The 20,011-nt window shown below is 46.5% G+C and overlaps 1 protein-coding gene across 2 annotated transcripts in view; it reads right to left on the minus strand.

Annotated features, from left to right (window-relative positions):
• Positions 1-10,262, minus strand: part of KIAA0930 (KIAA0930 ortholog) — a 44,765-nt gene extending 34,503 nt beyond the window's left edge. The window contains exon 1 of one of the 2 annotated variants that reach the window (XM_056862521.1): positions 10,109-10,262. In XM_056862521.1, coding sequence (XP_056718499.1) covers positions 10,109-10,262 — 154 coding nt within the window. The remainder of the gene's footprint in view (positions 1-10,108) is intronic. The other variant, XM_056862522.1, reaches the window with a different exon arrangement.
• Between the last annotated feature and the right edge of the window lie 9,749 nt (positions 10,263-20,011).

Consider the following 20,011-nt stretch of genomic DNA (forward strand, 5'->3'; position numbering starts at 1 on the left):
ATGGGGGGGGGGAGAGTCTTCTGAACTCTTCCAGGTTTTTTTTTTAAGCCTTGACATCTCTACTCCACCAAACCCAGAATGGAATCCAAAGACTCAAAATCAATCTGCCCTTGTTCATCTATCCCACCAGAAAACCCCATCCCACCCGCTTCTGCATCATCAACCATTCCTAACCCAGTTGTCGACCAGGTGCCCACCCCAGCAAATTTAACCTTTATCTGACTCTCTTTAAGTCACCAGCAGACTGCTGCGGAGAAACACACTCTGCAAGCCTAGATTGGGGTGATACTGAGCACACTGCTTGTCCTCCCCCTTTGTTGCCTACCACACCTCTGCTGATCACAAGCACCAAAAACCACATCTGCACCCCTCCACACCATGCAGCGGTCATCACTACATCTGGTGGCAGTGAATTCCTTCAGTTAATTGAACAGCATGGGAAGCTCTTGATGGTTTCTATCCTGAATGTACTGCTGACCAGTTTACTTGCCCGAACTCTAGCGCAAAGAGAAAAGACACACGCACACAAATCCATCTCCTCTGTTGTCTCAACGCAGGGCAGGGCAGTGAACACACGAACACATGAAGCTGCCATATACTGAATAAGAACCTTGGTCCATCAAAGTCAGTATTGAGAACTACAGATAATAACGAAAACGAAGGTAACACTAGACCCCAAATATTACTTGCTTAGTATGGTCCCATCAAATTTGCCTTTGAGATTTCATGATGTTTTTAAGTATGCCACAACAGCAGCCAGAACGGTTCTAGCAAGAACTTGGAAGCAAATGCAAATACCCAAAATAGAAGATTGGAAAGAAAAATTGTTGGACTATGCCAGTATGGCCAAAATGACTTTTATGTTAAATCCAAATTTTAACGAACATATAGAACAATTTGATGAAAAGTGGGAATCATTTTACACTTACATGACCTCCAGTTAATCAAATGAATGACACATACTGACTAGTACGAAAATGAATAGCAGGCAATGCTCTATTCAACATGTCTAATATGTTTCAGCTGCTTGCTAAGTAAATGCTGGGCTTTAATATGCTATATTTTTAATGTCTCAGAGTTAGATAGTTTGAATGATTTTTATACTTTTATAATTACTTTTTGAGATATATTATATCGCATTCGATCAGTATTTAGTCTTGTTATATGTTACTGTAATTGACCAAGTTTATCTCTTAATTGAAATTGCCATATTGTTTTTGTATATCAAACGGTTCACCCTTCCCTTTTTTTCCTTTTTGTATCCCCTTAATTATAAAATAAAAAAATTAATAAAAAATAAAATAAATAAAAAATAATAATAATAAAAACCCAATCTGCCTTCACAAGCCAATCAGCCCATGAGCTGCTAATTCCAGAGGTTCCCCAGGACAGAAGGCCAACTACAGTATAAATATCCCGGTGCTGCACCATCGATTCATACATTGACAGAGCAAAAACTTGAAAGGAAAGAATAGATCCTGGGGAAACCCGAGAAGGCACCGCCTCACCGTGCAGCCGAGACCGACAATGACATCATTGTGTCTAGCGATCAGGAAGATGATTAAAAATCACGCTGTCTGGTCAGGTATTCGGAATGAGACACGGGATGCTTAGAAGCACACCACACTTCCATCACCAGGGGCTTTGACACAGAAACCTATCGCCACCCAATGACTGAGAAACCTTTATTAGCTTCCTATTCTCGCCCCTTTCAACAATAAAAGACATTCAGGAGGCAGCACAGGCCTTTTGATCAGGCGGGCTTTCATCAGGGAGCGCGTGCAAGCTTTTGACTTCCCCCTCCTCCCCATTTTTCATTAGGTGGGATGTAAGAGAACTCTAAAAATTATATTAAAATAATTTCTTTTTCACTGCTTGCTGCAGTAATGCACCAGAACCAAAACAGCCTAAAAACTGAACAAGAAGACATTGCTCCAATAAAGCGTGGTGCAGGAAGCTATAGGGCTTTCATCTGATTACAGATTTAATTCTAGGTCTTTTCAGAGGGTAGCCAGCGTTGGTCTGCAGAAGAAGATGAAGAAGAGTTGGTTTTTATATGCCGACTTTCTCTACCACTTAGGGAAGAATCAAACCGGCTTACAAATCTCGTTCCTTTCCCCTCCCCACAACAGACACGAGGTAGGTGGGGCTGAGAGAGCTCTAAGAGAGCTGTGAGTAGCCCAAGGTCACCCAGCTGGCTTCATGTGGGGAAACCAACCCAGTTCACCAGATTAGTATCCGCCGTTCATGTGTAGGAGTGGGGAATCAAACCCAGTTCTCCAGATTACAGTCCACCACTCCAAACCACCTCTATATAATGTACCAGGACTTCACTGGTGGTCTTCCATCCAAATACTGACCAGAGCCAACCCTGCTTAGCTTCTGAGATCTAACGAGATCAGGCTAACCTAAGCTACCCATGTCAGGGCAAGTAATTCCCTAGATTAAACTATATGGAAGGAGCTAGTTTAGAATATAATGTGCCACCCTGACTTCTAGACCAGCAGATGGCTGAACTTCCTGAATTATGCTTTCATATAGAGGAAGAGAGCAGGCAGCAAAGGGAATTGAGTCATCTTCAGACATGAATACTAAATTCCCTTCAGCTTCGAGATGATCTGGGAAACTTAAGAACATAAGAAAAGCCATGCTGGATCAAACCAAGGCCATCAAGTCCAGCAGTTTGTTCACACGGTGGCCAACCAGGTGCCTCTAGGAAGCCCACAAACAAGACAACTGCAGCAGAATAATCCTGCCTATGTTCTATGGCACCTAATATAATAGGCATGCTTTTCTGATACTAGAGAGAATAGAGTACGCATCATGACTAGTATTCATTCTGACTAGTAGCCAAGGATTGCCCTCTCCTCCATGAACATGTCCACTCCCCTCTTAAAGCCTCCCAAGTTGGCAGCCATCACCACATCCTGGGGCAGGGAGTTCCACAATTCAACTGTGTGTTGTGTGAAGAAACACTTCCTTTTATCAGTTTTGAATCTCTCACCCTCCAGCTTCAGCAGATGACCCTGCGTTCTGGTATTATGGGAGAGGGAGAAAAGCTTCTCCCTGTCCTCTCTCTCCATACCATGCATGATTTTATGGACCTCTATCATATCTAACCGCCTTCTTTCCAAGCTAAACAGCCCAAAGCATTTTAACGGCTCCACAAAGGGCAGTTGCTCAAGCCCCCTGCACCTTACCTCACTGTCCCCATTCAGCAATGAGCGGAAGCACTGTTGCGCCGTTTTCTTCCAACTCTACAAGATGTACCACAACAACACACAGAGGACCCAAGTCCCTCAGGCACCTCAGATCTTGACCAACCTGATTGCTCTAAACATGCCACAGCCCTTGTACTACTCTTACAGATTGTTACTATCTATTTTCTGTACTTCTAACAAATATAACAAAATACTGCGAGAACAATAAGAGAAACAACCTTCAGATATTGGCTACATGAATAGAAGTTTCAGACATCTGATCTCTCAGGAATTGTATTGGGCGATTTCACACATGAAGGGTTGCATGCACTTTGGGCTGAAGAAAAAAATATCAACATTTCACAACAAAAAAAGCTTTTTTTTAACTTTATAAATAATTCAGTTCAAAAAAAATCTGCCCTTCTTTTGGACTATTTTGCATAATTTATTCAGCTTTCACAAATGACAAGAGAAAGGCAAAGGCCCACCAAACTGCCTCTGAGCAGTGAAACCTCTTTGCCTTCCGAGATTGCCAGGCATTGCTTACGTATCCGTAAGCTTGACTTTACAACCATAAGAGCTGGTAACTTGATCATGTACATATGATATAATGAAAACGGAAATTCTGGGGGAACTGAATTTTGTTCCCATACACAATATATATCCAGGGCTGACTGCATTACACAAACCTCAAGCATCACATCCAGCCCTGGGATTTTCACACGCACCTTTCCAAAACACTTCCAGGTGAGTCAGAGGAACGTCCAGGACATAAACATCATGACTCTCCATCCAGACACTAACAGTGCCCTTATCACAGCAATCTTGCTTCTGGATTTACGGTGAGAGACTGTGTGTCATCTCTAATTACTGGAGGAGGCACTTCCTGACTGATCATATGCTTAATAGGTTTCTGGAAAGCCTTCTGAGCCAGAACACAGGAACAACTTGGGGGCCTGAATTTACCTCTTGCCCACCAACAGAAGAGCGAGCAGCCAACGGTCACCCCAACGGCTCGGAGTCAAAGTAGACGTGACTGTGGAAGAGCCATCTCTACCTCAAATAGGGAAGGCAGATTTTAAGAACGGGGTGGGGGTGCGCACTGTACTCTCCTTCCCCCTGATGTCCCTGCAGTTACCTACTTCAGGCATTTTTCTCTCCGCTGGGCTGAGATGCCAGAAATGAGTGCAGCCAGAAGGGGAAGTACAGAGGAATAGGAAAGATGCTGTCTGGGGGAAACTGGTCAATGCCCCCCTAACCCAATCTCCACCTTTTGCTCTTAAAATCCAGGACCTTGCAATTGCAAAAAAAATTGCAAAAAAAATCCAGGACTTTGCAATTGATAGGGCTGAAAATCCACATTCAAGATGGGATCATAAACTAAGCCTTACACTACAGCTTCAGTTTCACAGCTGTGCTCTTCCAATGAAGAAGTCCGTACTGGCCAGGCACATCAGTGTTCCAAGTTATCTCCTGCTCCTCCACCCCCTTTAAAACAAATTTTAGCCCTCTAGGCTGTAAATACAGGTTTGAAAGCATCTAGACTAGGAGTCCCCAACATGGCGCCCACTGACATCTTTTCTGGCACCCACCAAGTGTTTTTGGGAAGTGGGTGGGGCCAGGCAGGGCTTTTGCCCAGCAAGGCTTCTGATTGACTATTGGAGGTTGCAGGGTTTGTTTTTTTTAAATACAGAACAGCAGCTGCCACCACAGCACAAGGATCTCTCTGTGTGTGTGTTAAGTGCCGTCAAGTCGCTTCCGACTCATGGCGACCCTATGAATGAAAGTCCTCCAAAATGTCCTATCTTTGACAGCCCTGCTCAGATCCTGCAAATTGAAGGCCGTGGCTTCCTTTGTTGAGTCCATCCACCTCTTGTTGGGTCTTCCTCTTTTCCTGCTGCTCTCAACTTTTCCTACCATGACTGTCAAGGATCTACACTGTGTTATTGAAGTTAAGGCAATCGTTTTGTGGCTGGCTCCGCCTCCTGTGGCAACCATATTGCGGCCAGCCATTTTGTTGCAGCGCCCCCTGTGCCAAGTCAGAATTCCAAATGTGCCTCCAGGCTCAAAAAGGTTGAGTACCCCGATCTAGACAATACCTGGTGACACCCATAAACCCAAATTCCCAGCTCACAGCTAGACACAACAGCTATGCACAGTACTGACTGCCAAGATGGCTAGTCCCCTACCACATCAGGAAGCCACCCGTTTCCCTTCCAAAGCAGTCTGTCATACTTTGGTCACATTATGAGAAGACAAGAGACACTGGAGAAGACAATCAAGCTAGGAAAAGTTGAAGGCAGCAGGAAAAGAGGAAGACCCAACAAGAGACGGATTGGCTCTACAAAGGAAGCCACGGCCCTCAGTTTGCAAGACCTGAGCAAAGCTGTTAAAGGCAGGACGTTTTGGAGGACATTGATTCATAGGGTCGCCATGAGTCAGAAGCGATATGACAGCACTTAACACACACACAACACAAAGCAACAAACCATCTATGTTACTTGCAGCAATACTGACGCCATGGTCCATATTTCCACTCTAGGTTTTTGAGCAGAGACAGGTATAACCCTGGTAAAGCAGTAGAACCAGTTTGGAAGCACCCTCACCATGTTCAATACAAATGTACCTTTCCATCCCCAAGACTGAGTTCTGTATTAAAGAACTCCCCTGACCCATGGGGTAACATCACAACATTTATGAGGCAGACTACACACTTGATCTTAGCCAAAAGGTTGAGAAGTGACCCTCTACTTGGTCTAGAGACAGAGTGACACCCAGACGTTCGAATACCAAACAACAAATTCCAACTGCAAAGCTCCCTGCGAATTCTCCCCACTGATACCCACACACGACTAGACCATACTCGACTTATAAGGCGGATAGGGTGGTTTGCCATTGCCTTCCCCAGTCATCTACACCCAGCAATCTGGGTCCTTATTTCACTGACCTCAGAAGGATGGAAGGCTGAGTCAACCTTGAGCTGGCTATCTGAAACCAACTTCAGTCGGGATCGAACTCAGGTCATGAGCAGAGCTTGGACTACAGGACTGCAGCCTACCACTCTGTGCCACGGGGCTCCTTGAGTTCTGTATTAAAAACCATTTAAAATGCTGTTCTGCAAGTTTGCCACAAAAGACGAGACAGACTAGCGATTAGATCTTGCATCATCTTTAGTATACTTCATTCATTCCCGGAGAAGATATGGCTTAGGGTGACCGTGTAAACACACAAACAGACACAGAATGCTTTTAAGACGAATGGACAGCCCAACTGAAACACAGGATGAGGCTGCTGCTCAACCGCCTTTGACTTTATGAAACTGCAAAACCAGGATGAAGCCCTGATCATATTGCAAGTGAAGTAGAAAAGTAGCAAAAAGCATTCAGTAAGATATCTGAGACAAATACAAAGCATCAAGAAATTATATTTGATCCATACACTTTTGAATTGGAAAAATCACATTTTTAAAGCAAAACAAAGCGAGTACAGAATCTCAGTCACCTTGAAAGAGAAGACTTGCACTCAAAATCCCACACATGCTTCTAAAGGAAGGCCACAGGCAACTTATTCCAATTACTCTTTTTTAGTATTTTCTAGGAGAGCTTCTCCTATGAGCAATGCAGAACATGCATGGATGACCTGCGGTAGCCATTCACACACACACACAAGCAGTTCTATAGTACTCTTAGTAGATGCAATGAGACGCTGTGAAAGAGTGGGAGGATCAGAATGAGATTAGTGGGAAGGAAGCGAAGCAAAAAAGAATCACAACACACAACTGAAAGCATCATTAAATCATCAGTCAGCCCCCATAACAAAGGAAGATATTGTGATTCCACAAGGACCTTGACCAACAAGTAATTGTGTAGAATCTGATGCAAGTATTGCTATAACAGAAGGGCAGTTCTGCCTCACCCAAGGGACACACAGGATAGCAAGAGCATGGAGAACAAGGGCAGAATTCGCACCACCACCCTGATTACCTGGCCCACTGTGATGGCCTTACTTCCAATGGGCCACCTTGTAGAAGTCGCTCATTTCAATTACAGCTACAGGGTGGATTCTTTTATACCTGCTACCTTCAGGAAACCCCTTCTGTGTCCACTCAGCTGCTGAGAATCTGCTTGTGTGTACATCATTCTTGGATGCGGCGCACAGTGAACACTCATCTCGCATGGATTGTTTGGCCAGTTACCTTGTGTGAACCCAGAAGGCACTCTAAAACCCACCCCACTTCTCCTTGTGACCACACAGAGCAGGTGCAAATTGGCACATCCATGCAAAGGAAGCTTACCTACCATTCTTCTCTTTGGAAAACCCCAATTAATCCCCCCCTTGAGATGAGACTTGGAAAACAATATGAAAGCCATTGTTCCATAGCCATTTCTTTATGGGCACTGAGGAGTGAGGACAAGTATACAGGAAGGTTTAACCAGTTCTTTTTAAAGGACTCTGCAAGGGGAGGAAACAGGTGACTCCTAAAGCATCATCAACCAAAAGGGAGACTGCAGCCAAGAAATCAGAAGGGGACTGAGACTGGGAAGGACAGCCAGGAAGGAGCTAGAAAAGATTCTTAAGTGTAAGGATGTGTCACTGGCAGCCAAGATCAAGTTAATTCATGCCATTGTATTCCCTATTACTATGTATGAGTGTGAAAGGTGGACAAAGAAAGCTGATAGGAAAAAAGTAGATTCCTTTGAAATGGGGTGTTAGAGGAGAGTGTTACCGATACCGTGGACTGCCAAAAAAAAATATCAGTGGGTTTTAGATCAAATCAAGCCTGAACTGACCCTAGAAGCTAACATGACTAAACTGAGGCTGTCGTACTTTGGCCACATTATGAGAAGACAAGAGTCTCTGGAAAAGACAGTCATGCTAGAAAAAGTTGAAAGCAGCAGGAAAAGAGGAAGACCCAACAAGAGTTGGACTGACTCTATAAAGGAAGCCACAGCCCTCAATTTACAAGACCTGAGCAAGGCTGTTAAAGACTCGACGTTTTGGAGGACATCAATTCACAGTGTTGCCATGAGTGGGAAGCGACTTGATGGCCCTTTACACACACACAAAGCTCTTAACCAAATTACACACAAGTTAGGCCAGATTTGAATGCCCACCAGATGATCCTTAAAGCTCTTAACCTAATTAAGCACAGGTTGGGCCAGATCTAAATGCCCAACAGGTGCTGGAAAGAGGCAGAGACTGAGCAGCGGAGTCCAGCAGGGAGGGTGGCACTCCGGGTGAGGCGAGAACAGCTAAGGGCCGGCTTTGTTCTCCCTGCTTATAACCTCCGGGGGTTTCCCCCACCCCCACTCGCCCTGCTGCTGGATCCAGCTCTGTTGCAGATGGCGCTGGGGGGAGATTTTCTGTGCCAGGCCATGCAAGCACAGCCCAGCTGCCATCCAGCACCTCTTCTGACAATAGGACCCGCTCCCCATTCATGACTGCAGAGCGGAGCAAGAGGCAGCAAAGAGATGCAGGAGTTGACAACGAGGGGCTCGCCTGCAGTCAGCCTAAGGGAGAACCAGCAAGGGGAAGTGAGATGAATCGAAGCACGGTGACTCTCCCTTAATTGGGGGCCCCACCCTGAAGCCCCCCTCCTCTTCTTCTTGAACACATGAAGCTGCCTTATACTGAATCAGACCCTTGTCTATCAAAGTCAGTATTGTCTACTCAGGCCGGCAGCGGCTCTCCAGGGTCTCAGGCAGAGGTCTTTCACATCGCCTCCTTGCCTGGCCCCTTTAACTGGAGATGCCGGGGATTGAACCTGGGACCTTCTGCCTGCCAAGTGAAGGCTCTACCCCCGAGCCACGGCCCCTCCCCAAAGCACATGAAGCTGCCTTATCCTGAACCAGACCCTTGGTCCATCAAAGCCAGTATTGTCTACACAGACCGGCAGCGGCTCTCCAGGGTCTCAGGCAGAGGTCTTTCACATCACCTACTGGAGATGCCGGGGAGATGCTGGGACCTTCTGAATGCCAACCAGATGCTCTACACGCTGAACCACAGCCTCTCCAAAATTATGTCTGGGCGAAGGTTCCCAGCTAGAACACTGAACACACGAAGCAGCCTTATGCTGAATCAGACCATTAAGGTCCATCAAAGTCAGTGTTGTCTACTCAGACCGGCAGCAGCTCTCCAGGGTCTCAGGCAGAGGTCTTTCCCCTCGTCTACTCGCCTGGTCCCTTTAACGGGAGATGCCGGGGGTTGAACCTGGGACCTTCTGCACACCAAACAGATGTTCTACCACTAAGCCACGGCCCCTCTCCAGGGTGTCAGGCAGGGATCTTTCCCATCACTTGCCTTGTCCCTTTAAGTGGAGACGCCGGGGATTGAACCTGGGACCTTCCGCACACCTTCTACCACTAAGCCACGGCCCCTCTCCATGGCTCTCCAGGGTCTCATGCAGGGGTCCCATCACCTACTTGCCTAGTCCCTTGAACTGGAGATGCCGGGGATTGAACCTGGGACCTTCCGCATGCCCAGCGGAGCCTTTACCCCCGAGCCACAGCCCCGCCCCATGACTCTCCAGGATCTCAGGCAGACCCTTGAACTGGAGAAGCCGGGGATCGAACCTGGGACCTTCCGCCTGCCAGGCAGACGCTCTCCCACTGAGCCACGGCCCCTCCCATGACTCTCCAGGGTCTCAGGCAGACCCTTGAACCGGAGAAGCCGGGGATCGAACCTGGGACCTTCCGCCTGCCAGGCAGACGCTCTCCCACTGAGCCACGGCCCCTCCCATGACTCTCCAGGGTCTCAGGCAGACCCTTGAACCGGAGAAGCCGGGGATCGAACCTGGGACCTTCCGCCTGCCAGGCAGACGCTCTCCCACTGAGCCACGGCCCCTCCCATGACTCCCCACGGTCTCAGGCATCCTTTAACTTCCCTCCGCCGGCTCCCGGCCCACTCACCGAGCCCCCCGATGTCGTGCCCCAGGGCGAGGCGGTGCCGCTCCTCCACGATGGCCCGCAGCATGTGCTGGAGGGAGCGGTCCAGGGCCCCCACGCCGCCGCCGCCGCCGCCCTCCTCGGCCGCTCGCTGCCCCGACGTCTTGAGGGCAGCCATGGCGGGTTCATCTCCGCCGGCCGCCCAGGCTGCGGCCCTTGCGCGCGGGGCTCTGCCGGCCTGGGCGACGGGCCGCCCTCCGCAGGCCGGCGCTTCCGCCTCCCATCCGCCCAGGGAGGGGGCCGGGCCGGCGCCTGCTCCGTCTGAACCCGGGACACGTGAACGGCACGCGGGTCCCCCCCCCCTCGGCCTGGGAATTTGCGGCGGGGGCCACGCCCCCGGCCCCCTGATCTGGCCAATGAGGAGGAGCCTCGGCTTCCTCCGGGGGCGGGGCCAGGAAAGCAGCGAAGGGGGTCGTGACGCTGGGAAGCGGGGAACGAGCCGGACCGGAAAAGCCGGAGCCCGCGCATGCGCGGCGATAGGCGAGGACTCCCAGTTCATGGGGTTTCTTTGCAACTCTTTTCGTGCTGTAATGTATTTCATCCTATTCCCTATTACTATGTATGGGTGTGAAAGCTGGACAGGGAAGAAAGCTGATAGGAAGAAAGTAGATTCCTTTGAAATGTGGTGTTGGAAGAGAGGGTTACGGATTCCGTGGACTGCCAAAAAACCAAATCAGTGGGTTATAGATCAAATCAAGCCTGAACTGACCCTAGAAGCTACAATGACTAAACTGAGGCTGACCTATTTTGGTCACATTATGAGAAGACCGGAGTCACTGGAAAAGACAGTCATGCTAGCAAAAGTTGAGGGCAGCAGGAAAAGAGGAAGACCCAACAAGAGGTGGATGGACTCAATAAAGGAAGCCACAGCCCTCAATTTGCAAGATCTGAGCAAGGCTGTTAAAGACAGGACATTTTGGAGGACTTTCATTCATAGGGTCGCCATGAGTCGGAAGCGGGAATTGAACCTGGCACTTAACACACACACACAATGTATTTCAATGGAGCCCATGCAAGTCTATGGACACTCCAGGCTCCTATTATCTTAAGTGGGCTGTACCGTCTCTTCCATTGTTTCTAATGGGCTAGCCTGTCATTCGTTTTAGTACGTCCCTTCATCACGTTGGCCCAGATCTTCCGCAGGCAGTTCCCAGGGGACCGTGTCGCCCCCTCACCCCACTCCACCCAGGTGTGAGCCCCTGCCCACATCCTCGGGTTGCCAACCTCCAGGTGGTTACAACAAAGTAGACACAGAAACAAGCTCTTATACAAATGTAAAAAATTCTATATTATGCCACAACAATTCCAAACATCCTACAAGCTTGCAAAAGTACAAATACAAAATACAATTTCCCAAAATCCAATATGGTATACAACCAACACATGCAATATTCCTATATCCACAAAGGTATGTACTTTTTCTTTAAGTGCAAACAGGTAAGTATCATCTGTATTTTACATAAATTTCCTTTTATAATTTTTTCTTCCACAGGTGTCTGGTAGAAATTAGGTATCCCAGGAGGGAACCTAGTAATATATGGACGTATACTAGCCACTTGCTGGCAGATAATATGAAACTAATGCTACCCATGGGAGCTATGTGAAATTATTTGTGAGGATATACCAACTTGCAGTTTAAGGGTTTGAGAAGGAACTGAGGAAAGAACTGAAACAGTTGTATTCCTTTTCTACCAGACACCTGTGGAAGAAAAGAAAAAAAGAAAAAAAATATAAAATGAAACTTATGTGAAATACAGATGATACCTAATTTCTAGCAGACACCTGTGGAAGAAAAGAAAAAATTATAAAATGAAATTTATGTAAAATACAGATGATACTTATATGTTTGCACTTAAAGAAAAAGTACATACCTTTGTGGATATAGGAATATTGCATGTGTTGGTTGTATACCATATTGGATTTTGGAAGGAAAAAAACCCCACGGATGTGGGGGCTGGGTTACACTTTGCCTCTCATCACCCCTTGCACTTGCGGCGCAACTTACCGTTCAGCCAATTTTTGAGGTTGAGGCGTAATTCCACTTTTGACTCTGATTTTTTCACAGCTGCTTCAGCCCTAAAAGGTAGATTATTGCATAGAGGCTTTGAACCTGAAATCTTACAATCAGCTCTAAATAGGGTTAGGAGCCGAGACAGGATGACCCTGTTGGGACCTTCCAACCAGAGCAAACCTGGTAAATCTAGAATCTTTGCATCTTTGGAATACAATCACCTAACGTATGAGATTCAAAAAATTGTTCGAAGACACTGGCACGTCCTGTACAATGTTCCGGGTTGTGATGAATATCCCCTGTTTGGATTAAGAAAAACTAAATCGGTTCGCAATTTTCTAGTGAAAACCGACCTCTTACAGGGCAGATCGGACGCAAAACCGCACGGCCACTTTAAATGTGGCGCATGCGCGATGTGCACATTCTCCCTTCCGATTAAGGAAGTCGGTTCCACAAATTCCAATTTTAAATTCAGATTAAAACAGTTTACCAACTGCTCCTCTTCAAACGTGGTGTACGCAATTTTATGTCCGTGTTTTTTAATGTACATCGGTTCAACATTGAGACCCCTTAAGGTCCGCATTGGGGAGCACAGAACAAGGATCCGCACTAAGACCCTGGAGGCACCACTCACGGGACACTACCTTGAGAAGTCTCATTCTGACAGGGACCTTCTCTTTTTTGCGCTATGGCAGTACAAACCGCGTCCCCATGTCCTCGAGGACGTAGCAAAAATTATGCATAGGAATGAAATGAGGTTCATCCATCTCTTCAAAACTATGACCCCATTGGGTCTCAATAACGAATTTGACCTTTCCTGTTTTCTTTAAGAAATTTCCTTTTTTGTCTTGACTTAATTAACCAGGTAACACAGCTGTTACCACTCTTTGGAATAAAATGTTGGTCAGGGTTAGCATTCCTTACCAGTTATGGCAGAAGCCTGAGGAACCGTGAGGGTCTACTGGTCATCATAGGTAATTTCTTATTAATCTTTTGGCTAGTTGATTGACATGTTAAAAATGTTAAAACAATGTTAAAACAGTGTAAAATTAAAAAATTAAAAAACTTAAAATTTAAAAATGTTGAAACATGTTAAAAAGTGTTAAAAAACGTTATAAATGTTAAAAATACTTCTGTTTAATATGTAAGAAGGTGCATATGTGATCTTGGTTTATCTATTACAGAGGTCGTTGTACCCGTTTACACGTTGATAACCCCACTGGGGTAAGGAGAACTAGAACTGGACATTTACAACTGATGAAGCAATCATAATTGCGAAACGCCTACTTATCCGGAAGTGACGTTTTGTATTTCTTAGTTGTGATTCTTTGGACTTTGCACCTGGAATTCATATTTCTCAGTTGACTTATTGGACGTTGCGGAATCACCGTTTTTCTTCAGTATTATTTTTTGACCAAGGATTTGGCAGGGGTGAAGCAACCGTGCATTTTGTTATACTTTTGTGGTTTTGGCATATTTTCAACAATATCACCTTATGATGTACAATTTAATTGTGGTATTTCTTGGTTATTGTTAATTAATGAGCTGGTGCTGTGGTTTCATTAACCTCCAGGTGGTGGCTGGAGTTCCTGCGCTATTCCAACTGATCTCCAAGTGATAGAGATCAGTCTCCCTGGAAAAAAATGACCACTTTGGCCATTGGACTATGGCATTGAAGCCCCTCCCCTCCCCAAACCCCGCCCTCCTCAGGTGGCCCCTCCCCAAAGCGCCCTCCTCTTCTTCACATGACTTGTATGTTCAAGGAATCTTGCTAGTTACAACGTTATTTGGTTATGTTTATAAGATTCAATAACAACAGAGACAGTAATTTTGAAATAACCAGTTAACAAACTGATTTAATAAGCGGGTCATTTGGTTAGCCATTAGTGGGTTGTTGTTTTTTAATTCAACCTCCAGGAGGTGCCTCCTGAAATCTCCTGAAATTATAAATGATTTCCACACTAGAGTCCAGTTTCTTTGCAGAAAGCTGCTAGAAATTGTGTTACTCTTTAAGGTGCGACTGGACTCTTGCTCTTTTCTACTTCTGTTGACCGACTAACACGGCTACCCACTGTGAACTTTGCAGAAAGTGCTCGTGGGGGGGTGGACCCTATGGCATTATTCTACCCAAACGGAGGCCCTCCCTGCCTAAACCTCACCCTCTTCAGGTTCCACCCCCAGATCTTCAGGAATTTCCCAGCTCAGAGTTGGCAAGCCTAATTTATCCTGGCATTGCTCAAGCAGTGGGGCACTAAACCTCCCCAGTCCAGTGCCACAAATTGGCTGCATTCTTCTGTTTTGCAATCTTGCTTTATCATGTGTATCTCCAGCTCTCTACTGCATTCTTTCGTTGTGTAATCCAGTGTTTATTTGGGTTGTTTGTTCTGTAGAAGCTATTTGCGTGACCTTGGGCCAGTCAAACACTCAACTACCACACAAGGAGTGGTGTGAGGATGAAGTCAGCAGCTTTGGGTTCCTATTGGGGAGAAGGGCAGGGTATAAAGGAAATAAACGCAATCAGTAGGTCAGGGTACAGGTGGCCTCTGACTCGCCCCTACTGGATGCAGGGGGCTGGAGAACAGCAGCCTTTGGCCTACCCTCTGCGCTAACACTAAAGCCTCATTTTTGACCTGCAGCGATCATGACAGTCATGTGTGCCCCACCCTTGCCACATGGAGGTGCCAGTTTACAAAGCTGGCATTTCTGTCTTGTCCCCACCCTAGGACTAATGCGTCAGGACTTCTGGTTGTATGAACCCACCCCAAAAGGCGAGGTAGGGTCAGGAGAAGAAAGGATGGGCTCTGTCAAATCAAGAAGCATGTGCAAATGTATGTCAGTATAATCATTTGCCCCAAAGAATCTTGGGGTTTTTCGTATGTGGGGCTTGGAATTCATAGAATCATAGAGTTGGAAGGGACCACCAGGGTCATCTAGTCCAACCCACTGCACAATGCAGGAGATTCACAACTACCTCCCCCCACACACCTCCACTGACCCCTACTCCATGCCCAGAAGATGGCCAAGATACCCTCCCTCTCAAGATCTGCCTAAGGACATAGAATCAGCATTGCTGACAGATGGCCATCTAGCCTCTGCTTAAAAACCTCCAGGGAAGAAGCGCTTACCACCTCTCGAGGAAGTCTGTTCCACTGAGGAACCGCTCTGTTAGAAAATTCTTCCTAATGTCTAGATGGAAACTCTTTTGATTTAATTTCAACCCGTTCTCTTAGAGTTTTCTCGGCCCCACCTACCTCACAAGGTTCCTGTTGTGGGGAAAGGACGGGAAGGTGATTGTAAGCCGCTTTGAGACTCCTTAAAGGTAGAGAAAATTGGGGTATAAAAAGCAACTCTTCTTCTGTGTAGTTGTGGAAGAGTGAATGGGAAGGTGACATGAAACATGAATATTCAGAAAGGAAATAAGTGAATTGATAGAAGACTGGTTCCTAGAAATGCCAGAATGTAAACATTAAGTTACAGGGAAACCTGTTCATAAAAGCACACATTCAATATCAATCACTTTATAAAACACAGTTGCTGTGGAAGCTCCAAGAATCTGACTTTTATTTCTAGGCTCTTTCTACAAGGAACTTCAGGAAATTTTGAGAGTGGCTCCTGACAGTAACTGAGATTGTTCTGGTGGTCATCCTCTTGCTCATTTCTTGCATCCTTTGAAACTCAATAGGATAATTTCCTTATACTTTTTTTTTTTTGCCATCAAGTCACAGCCGACTTATGGCGACCCTGTAGGGTTTTCAAGGCAAGAGACATTCTGAGGTGGTCTGCTGTTGCCTGCCTTTGCGTCAGGACCCTGGTATTCCTTGGAGGTCTCCTGTCCAAATACTAGCCAGGGTCAGGGCTGAGAGTGGGTGACTGGCCCAAGGTCACCCAGCAAGCTTCCATGGCGTGAGAGGGGATTCGAACCTGGGTTTCACAAGTCCTAGTGCAACACCTTCACCCCTACGCAACGCTGGCTTTTTTATACTACATCAGTGAAAACAGTGGCCCCGTAGTGCAATCAGGTATATTTAGAGTCTGAACCGAAAAGTCTTATGCTTATTCTCCCCCCACCCCCTGAATACTACAAATGAAAAGCTGCAACTTTATCTTGGGTGGGGGACTTGTTGAGCTGAGTTGGCTCCGAACTGGTTTTCTAGCTCAAAGTCTGTTCTGATCCCCCACCCCTGCACTAGATAATTACGGACCTATTTCAACTGAGAAGATGTTTATAGATGGGCATACAGGATAAAGGCACACAGATGCATTATTCTTAAGTGACACTGGCTGGCTGTGCTGTGTCTAAGCCTACGGGAATCAGACCAGAGTAACTTTTCATAAGATTGCTCTACAATCTTTCACTTCCTCAAAAAGGCATATCAAAGTTTCGATGGCATGCCATTATTTTTTTTAAACGGATGCATCATTTACATTTTAGCTGCTTGACTGGCACTGGTTAACAGCCGTAGTTTCCTTGTGCGAACCAAGACTCAAGCATGTACGTCTGGCTGCCCGTACGTAGAGGACCTGACTCTACAATACAGGTACATCCCCAGGCAAGAATGGCAGACGTGTTCTGGGAGTGTGACTCCCCCAGATGTGCACAGGCCCAATTTGGATCAGGACCACAGCACAGGGAGTGGGGCCTTAAGCCTCCCCAAACATAGAGACACATTTTCCTGAACGGAAACAGTTCCAGGAGGTGCTGTTTGCTCCATTGGAAAAACATGCACTTCCCCATCAGTACATTTGAAGCCCTGCGAGGACAAATAGCACCCTCTGGGGCTGTTTAAATTCAGGAAAATGGGGGGGGGGGGGTTGAACATCCTCTATCTGAGCCCTGTGGTACCACACCAGCTTTGGCCTGCATGCTCCTGGAAGGCACAGATGTTTAGAACATGCCTAGTGACTCAACCCAGGGATGTACCTGAGAAAGATGTTTGGCCTGGTTAGGCCCACACTTCACACAATCATGATGAGAATGAGGAGTAGATCTGGAGCAGTGGACTCTAATCTGGAGAACAGGATTTGATTCCCCGCTCCTCCACATGAGTGGTGGAGGCTAATCTGTTGAACCAGGTTGGTTTCCCCACTCCTACACACGAAGCCAGCTGGGTGACCTTGGGCTAGTCACACTCTCTCAGCCCCACCTACCTCACAGGGTGTCTGAAGGTGATTATAAGTCAGTTATATGCCAACTTTATATGCCAACTTTCCCTACCACCTTAAGTGGTAGGGAAAGTTGGCATATAAAAACCAACTCTTTTTTCCCCCTTCTTCTTCACATCTTGGGTCACAGGTAGGGCCTGCCAGTGGGCCTGGAGAAAACTATCCCTTTAACAGAGGCTTAAAGTGTGGAAATGGGCAGCTGACGCTTTTCATGGCATGGAGGTAAAGAACATCACCTGGTAAATAATATAGAGAATGCCTGTGTTGTCCCAACTTTGCCTGCGTTAAAAGGTGATGATGAGATTTCTGTGCTTCTGAAACATCTTACTACAGAGCAACTAATCCATCTGGTGTAATCTGTGTAGTTGGCAATAATTAATCAAACGTGCATTGTAAAGCCCAGGAATGTTGCAATGCAATTGTAAATGGTTCTCAAACAGAGGCAGATGTATTGAAAACTGCAATTGTTATAAGGGCTGATTCAATGGCCACCTAATATGATGGTGCTATTTTTTTTCTGATTAATTAAGCATCCTTTTGTGGCTCGACATCTAGGAAAGATGTGTGGCTCCGAACTTTGGAATAAAACTGCTGTTTTCTTGGAGAAAATTAGCAGTTACCCATGAGTAACTTCAGCCCCAGCAGCCTTAAAAATAATCATGTGTGCGCTAGCTGCAGTGATGAGCAAGCAAGACTAGAATCAGTGCTGGAAAGGGCTATACCATCCCCCATTTCTTGCAAATCAAATGCAGCTGAGAATATGGCGCTGCGTAGGGAGGCGGGAGGGTGCACGCATGTAGCCTTGACAGGTAGCAGAGTATCAAGAGCTGATTGGTTGGTTAGAACCCAAAGTAATGTAAGTAGAGGATTTAAAGAGAATAGGCTGGAAGACCTGAAAGGTATCAGTCTGGTAGTACTGAGCTGAGAGTGGGTTCCCCCTAGTGGCTGATTATGGGGGTTCACTGGGGTGTGGTGATATTACTCTGTTTTGGGAAGCTGTGTGCGTGTAAGTCATTGTATATCCTGATTTTCCTCTTCTTTTGGCTAGTTTTTTTTTTTTTTTAATGACAGATTGGATTTGTGGGGTCTTTTTTAACAGGAAAGTTTATAGAATGTTTTCTTTGGGGGTTATGGGTTCTCTCCCCCACTTCTTCCCTTTTGCAGTGCTGAAAAGTCAGGTGTCTTCTCTCCAACACTGCATTAAGTGTTTTTACTTAGACGTTAGCTCTGTGAACTTTAGGATTTAACTTCAGGAATGTATGTTTAGAAAAAGATTCTAGCTTCCTCCTCTGGAAGCAGCAATTGCACCTCGGCCTGAGACCCTGGAGAGCCGCTGCCAGTCTGAGTAAACAATACTGACTTTGATGGACCAAGGGTCTGATTTAGTATAAGGCAGCTTCATGTGTTGGTTCTTGTAGATTATCCGGGCTGTGTGACCGTGGTCTTGGTATTTTCTTTCCTGACGTTTCGCCAGCAGCTGTGGCAGGCATCTTCAGAGGAGTAACACTGGAGGACAGTGTCTCTCAAGACCACGGTACACAGCCCGGATAACCTACAAGAACCAATGAACTCTGACCGTGAAAGCCTTCGACAATATTTTGAGCAGCTTCATGTGTTCATGTGTTCAAGATCCAAGGTGCCAAAGGCTTGGGGGTAGGGTTGCCAGGTCCCTCTTCGCCACCGGTGGGAGGTTTTAAGAGGGAGGGGTTTGGGGAGGGGAGGGACTTCAATGCCATAGAGTCCGATGGCCAAGGCGGCCATTTTCTCCAGGTGAACTGATCTCTGTCGGCTGGAGATCGGTTGTAATAGCGGGAGATCTCCAGCTACTACCTGGAGGTTGGCAATTCAACTTCAATGCCATAGAGTCCAATTGCCAAAGCGGCCATCTTCTCCAGATGAACTGATCTCTATCAGTTGGAGAACAGTTGTAATAGCAGGAGATCTCCAGCTACTACCTGGAGGTTGGCAACCCTACTTTGGGGGAGGGGGCTCACTTGGTCAAAAACTCCCTTATATGCTCTCTAATGTTGCTGTGTTCCCCACTGACATGACTGGTCTGTGAGCTTGTTCTCCTCTTCCCCAGAACTATCCTGCAGTAGGACTGCCAACCTCCAGGTGGTGGCTGGAGATCTCCCACTATTACAACTGATCTCCAGGAGACAATGATCAGTTCACCTGGATAAAATGGCTTCTTTGGAAGGTGGACTCCATGGAATGATACCTTTCCCCTCCCCAAACCTCACCCGTACCAGGCTCCATCCTCAAAATCTCCAGGTATTTCCCAACCTGGAGCTGGCAACCCTATACTGCAGCTTGGTCTTACTCTCAAGTAATCAAGTGTGGCGAGGGATGCTGCTTGAAATGCTTCTTGTCTGATTTTAATAGGTGAAATAGGCCATGCCCCTTCACTAAGACATATTATCAGTAACACATATTTTTTTAGACTCTTTAAGCCCTTCAGGGTCTAGCCTTCATTTTCTGAATTCTGCTAGTGGCATTTAATGCTTGCAAATCACTGATAGTACCATCGCTGGCCTTGGGTGCTTACCTGACCAAGTGTTACGAGGGGCAGCTGGGGTAATAGAGTCCTTTAGTTCAGCCCTAGCACAGTGTAAGTACTAGGGTTGCCAACCTCCAGGTACTAGCTGGAGATCTCCTGCTATTACAACTGATCTCCAGCTAGGGTTGCCAGG

Source organism: Euleptes europaea, chromosome 17, assembly GCF_029931775.1.
Source record: "Euleptes europaea isolate rEulEur1 chromosome 17, rEulEur1.hap1, whole genome shotgun sequence".
Classification (NCBI taxonomy): domain Eukaryota; kingdom Metazoa; phylum Chordata; class Lepidosauria; order Squamata; family Sphaerodactylidae; genus Euleptes; species Euleptes europaea.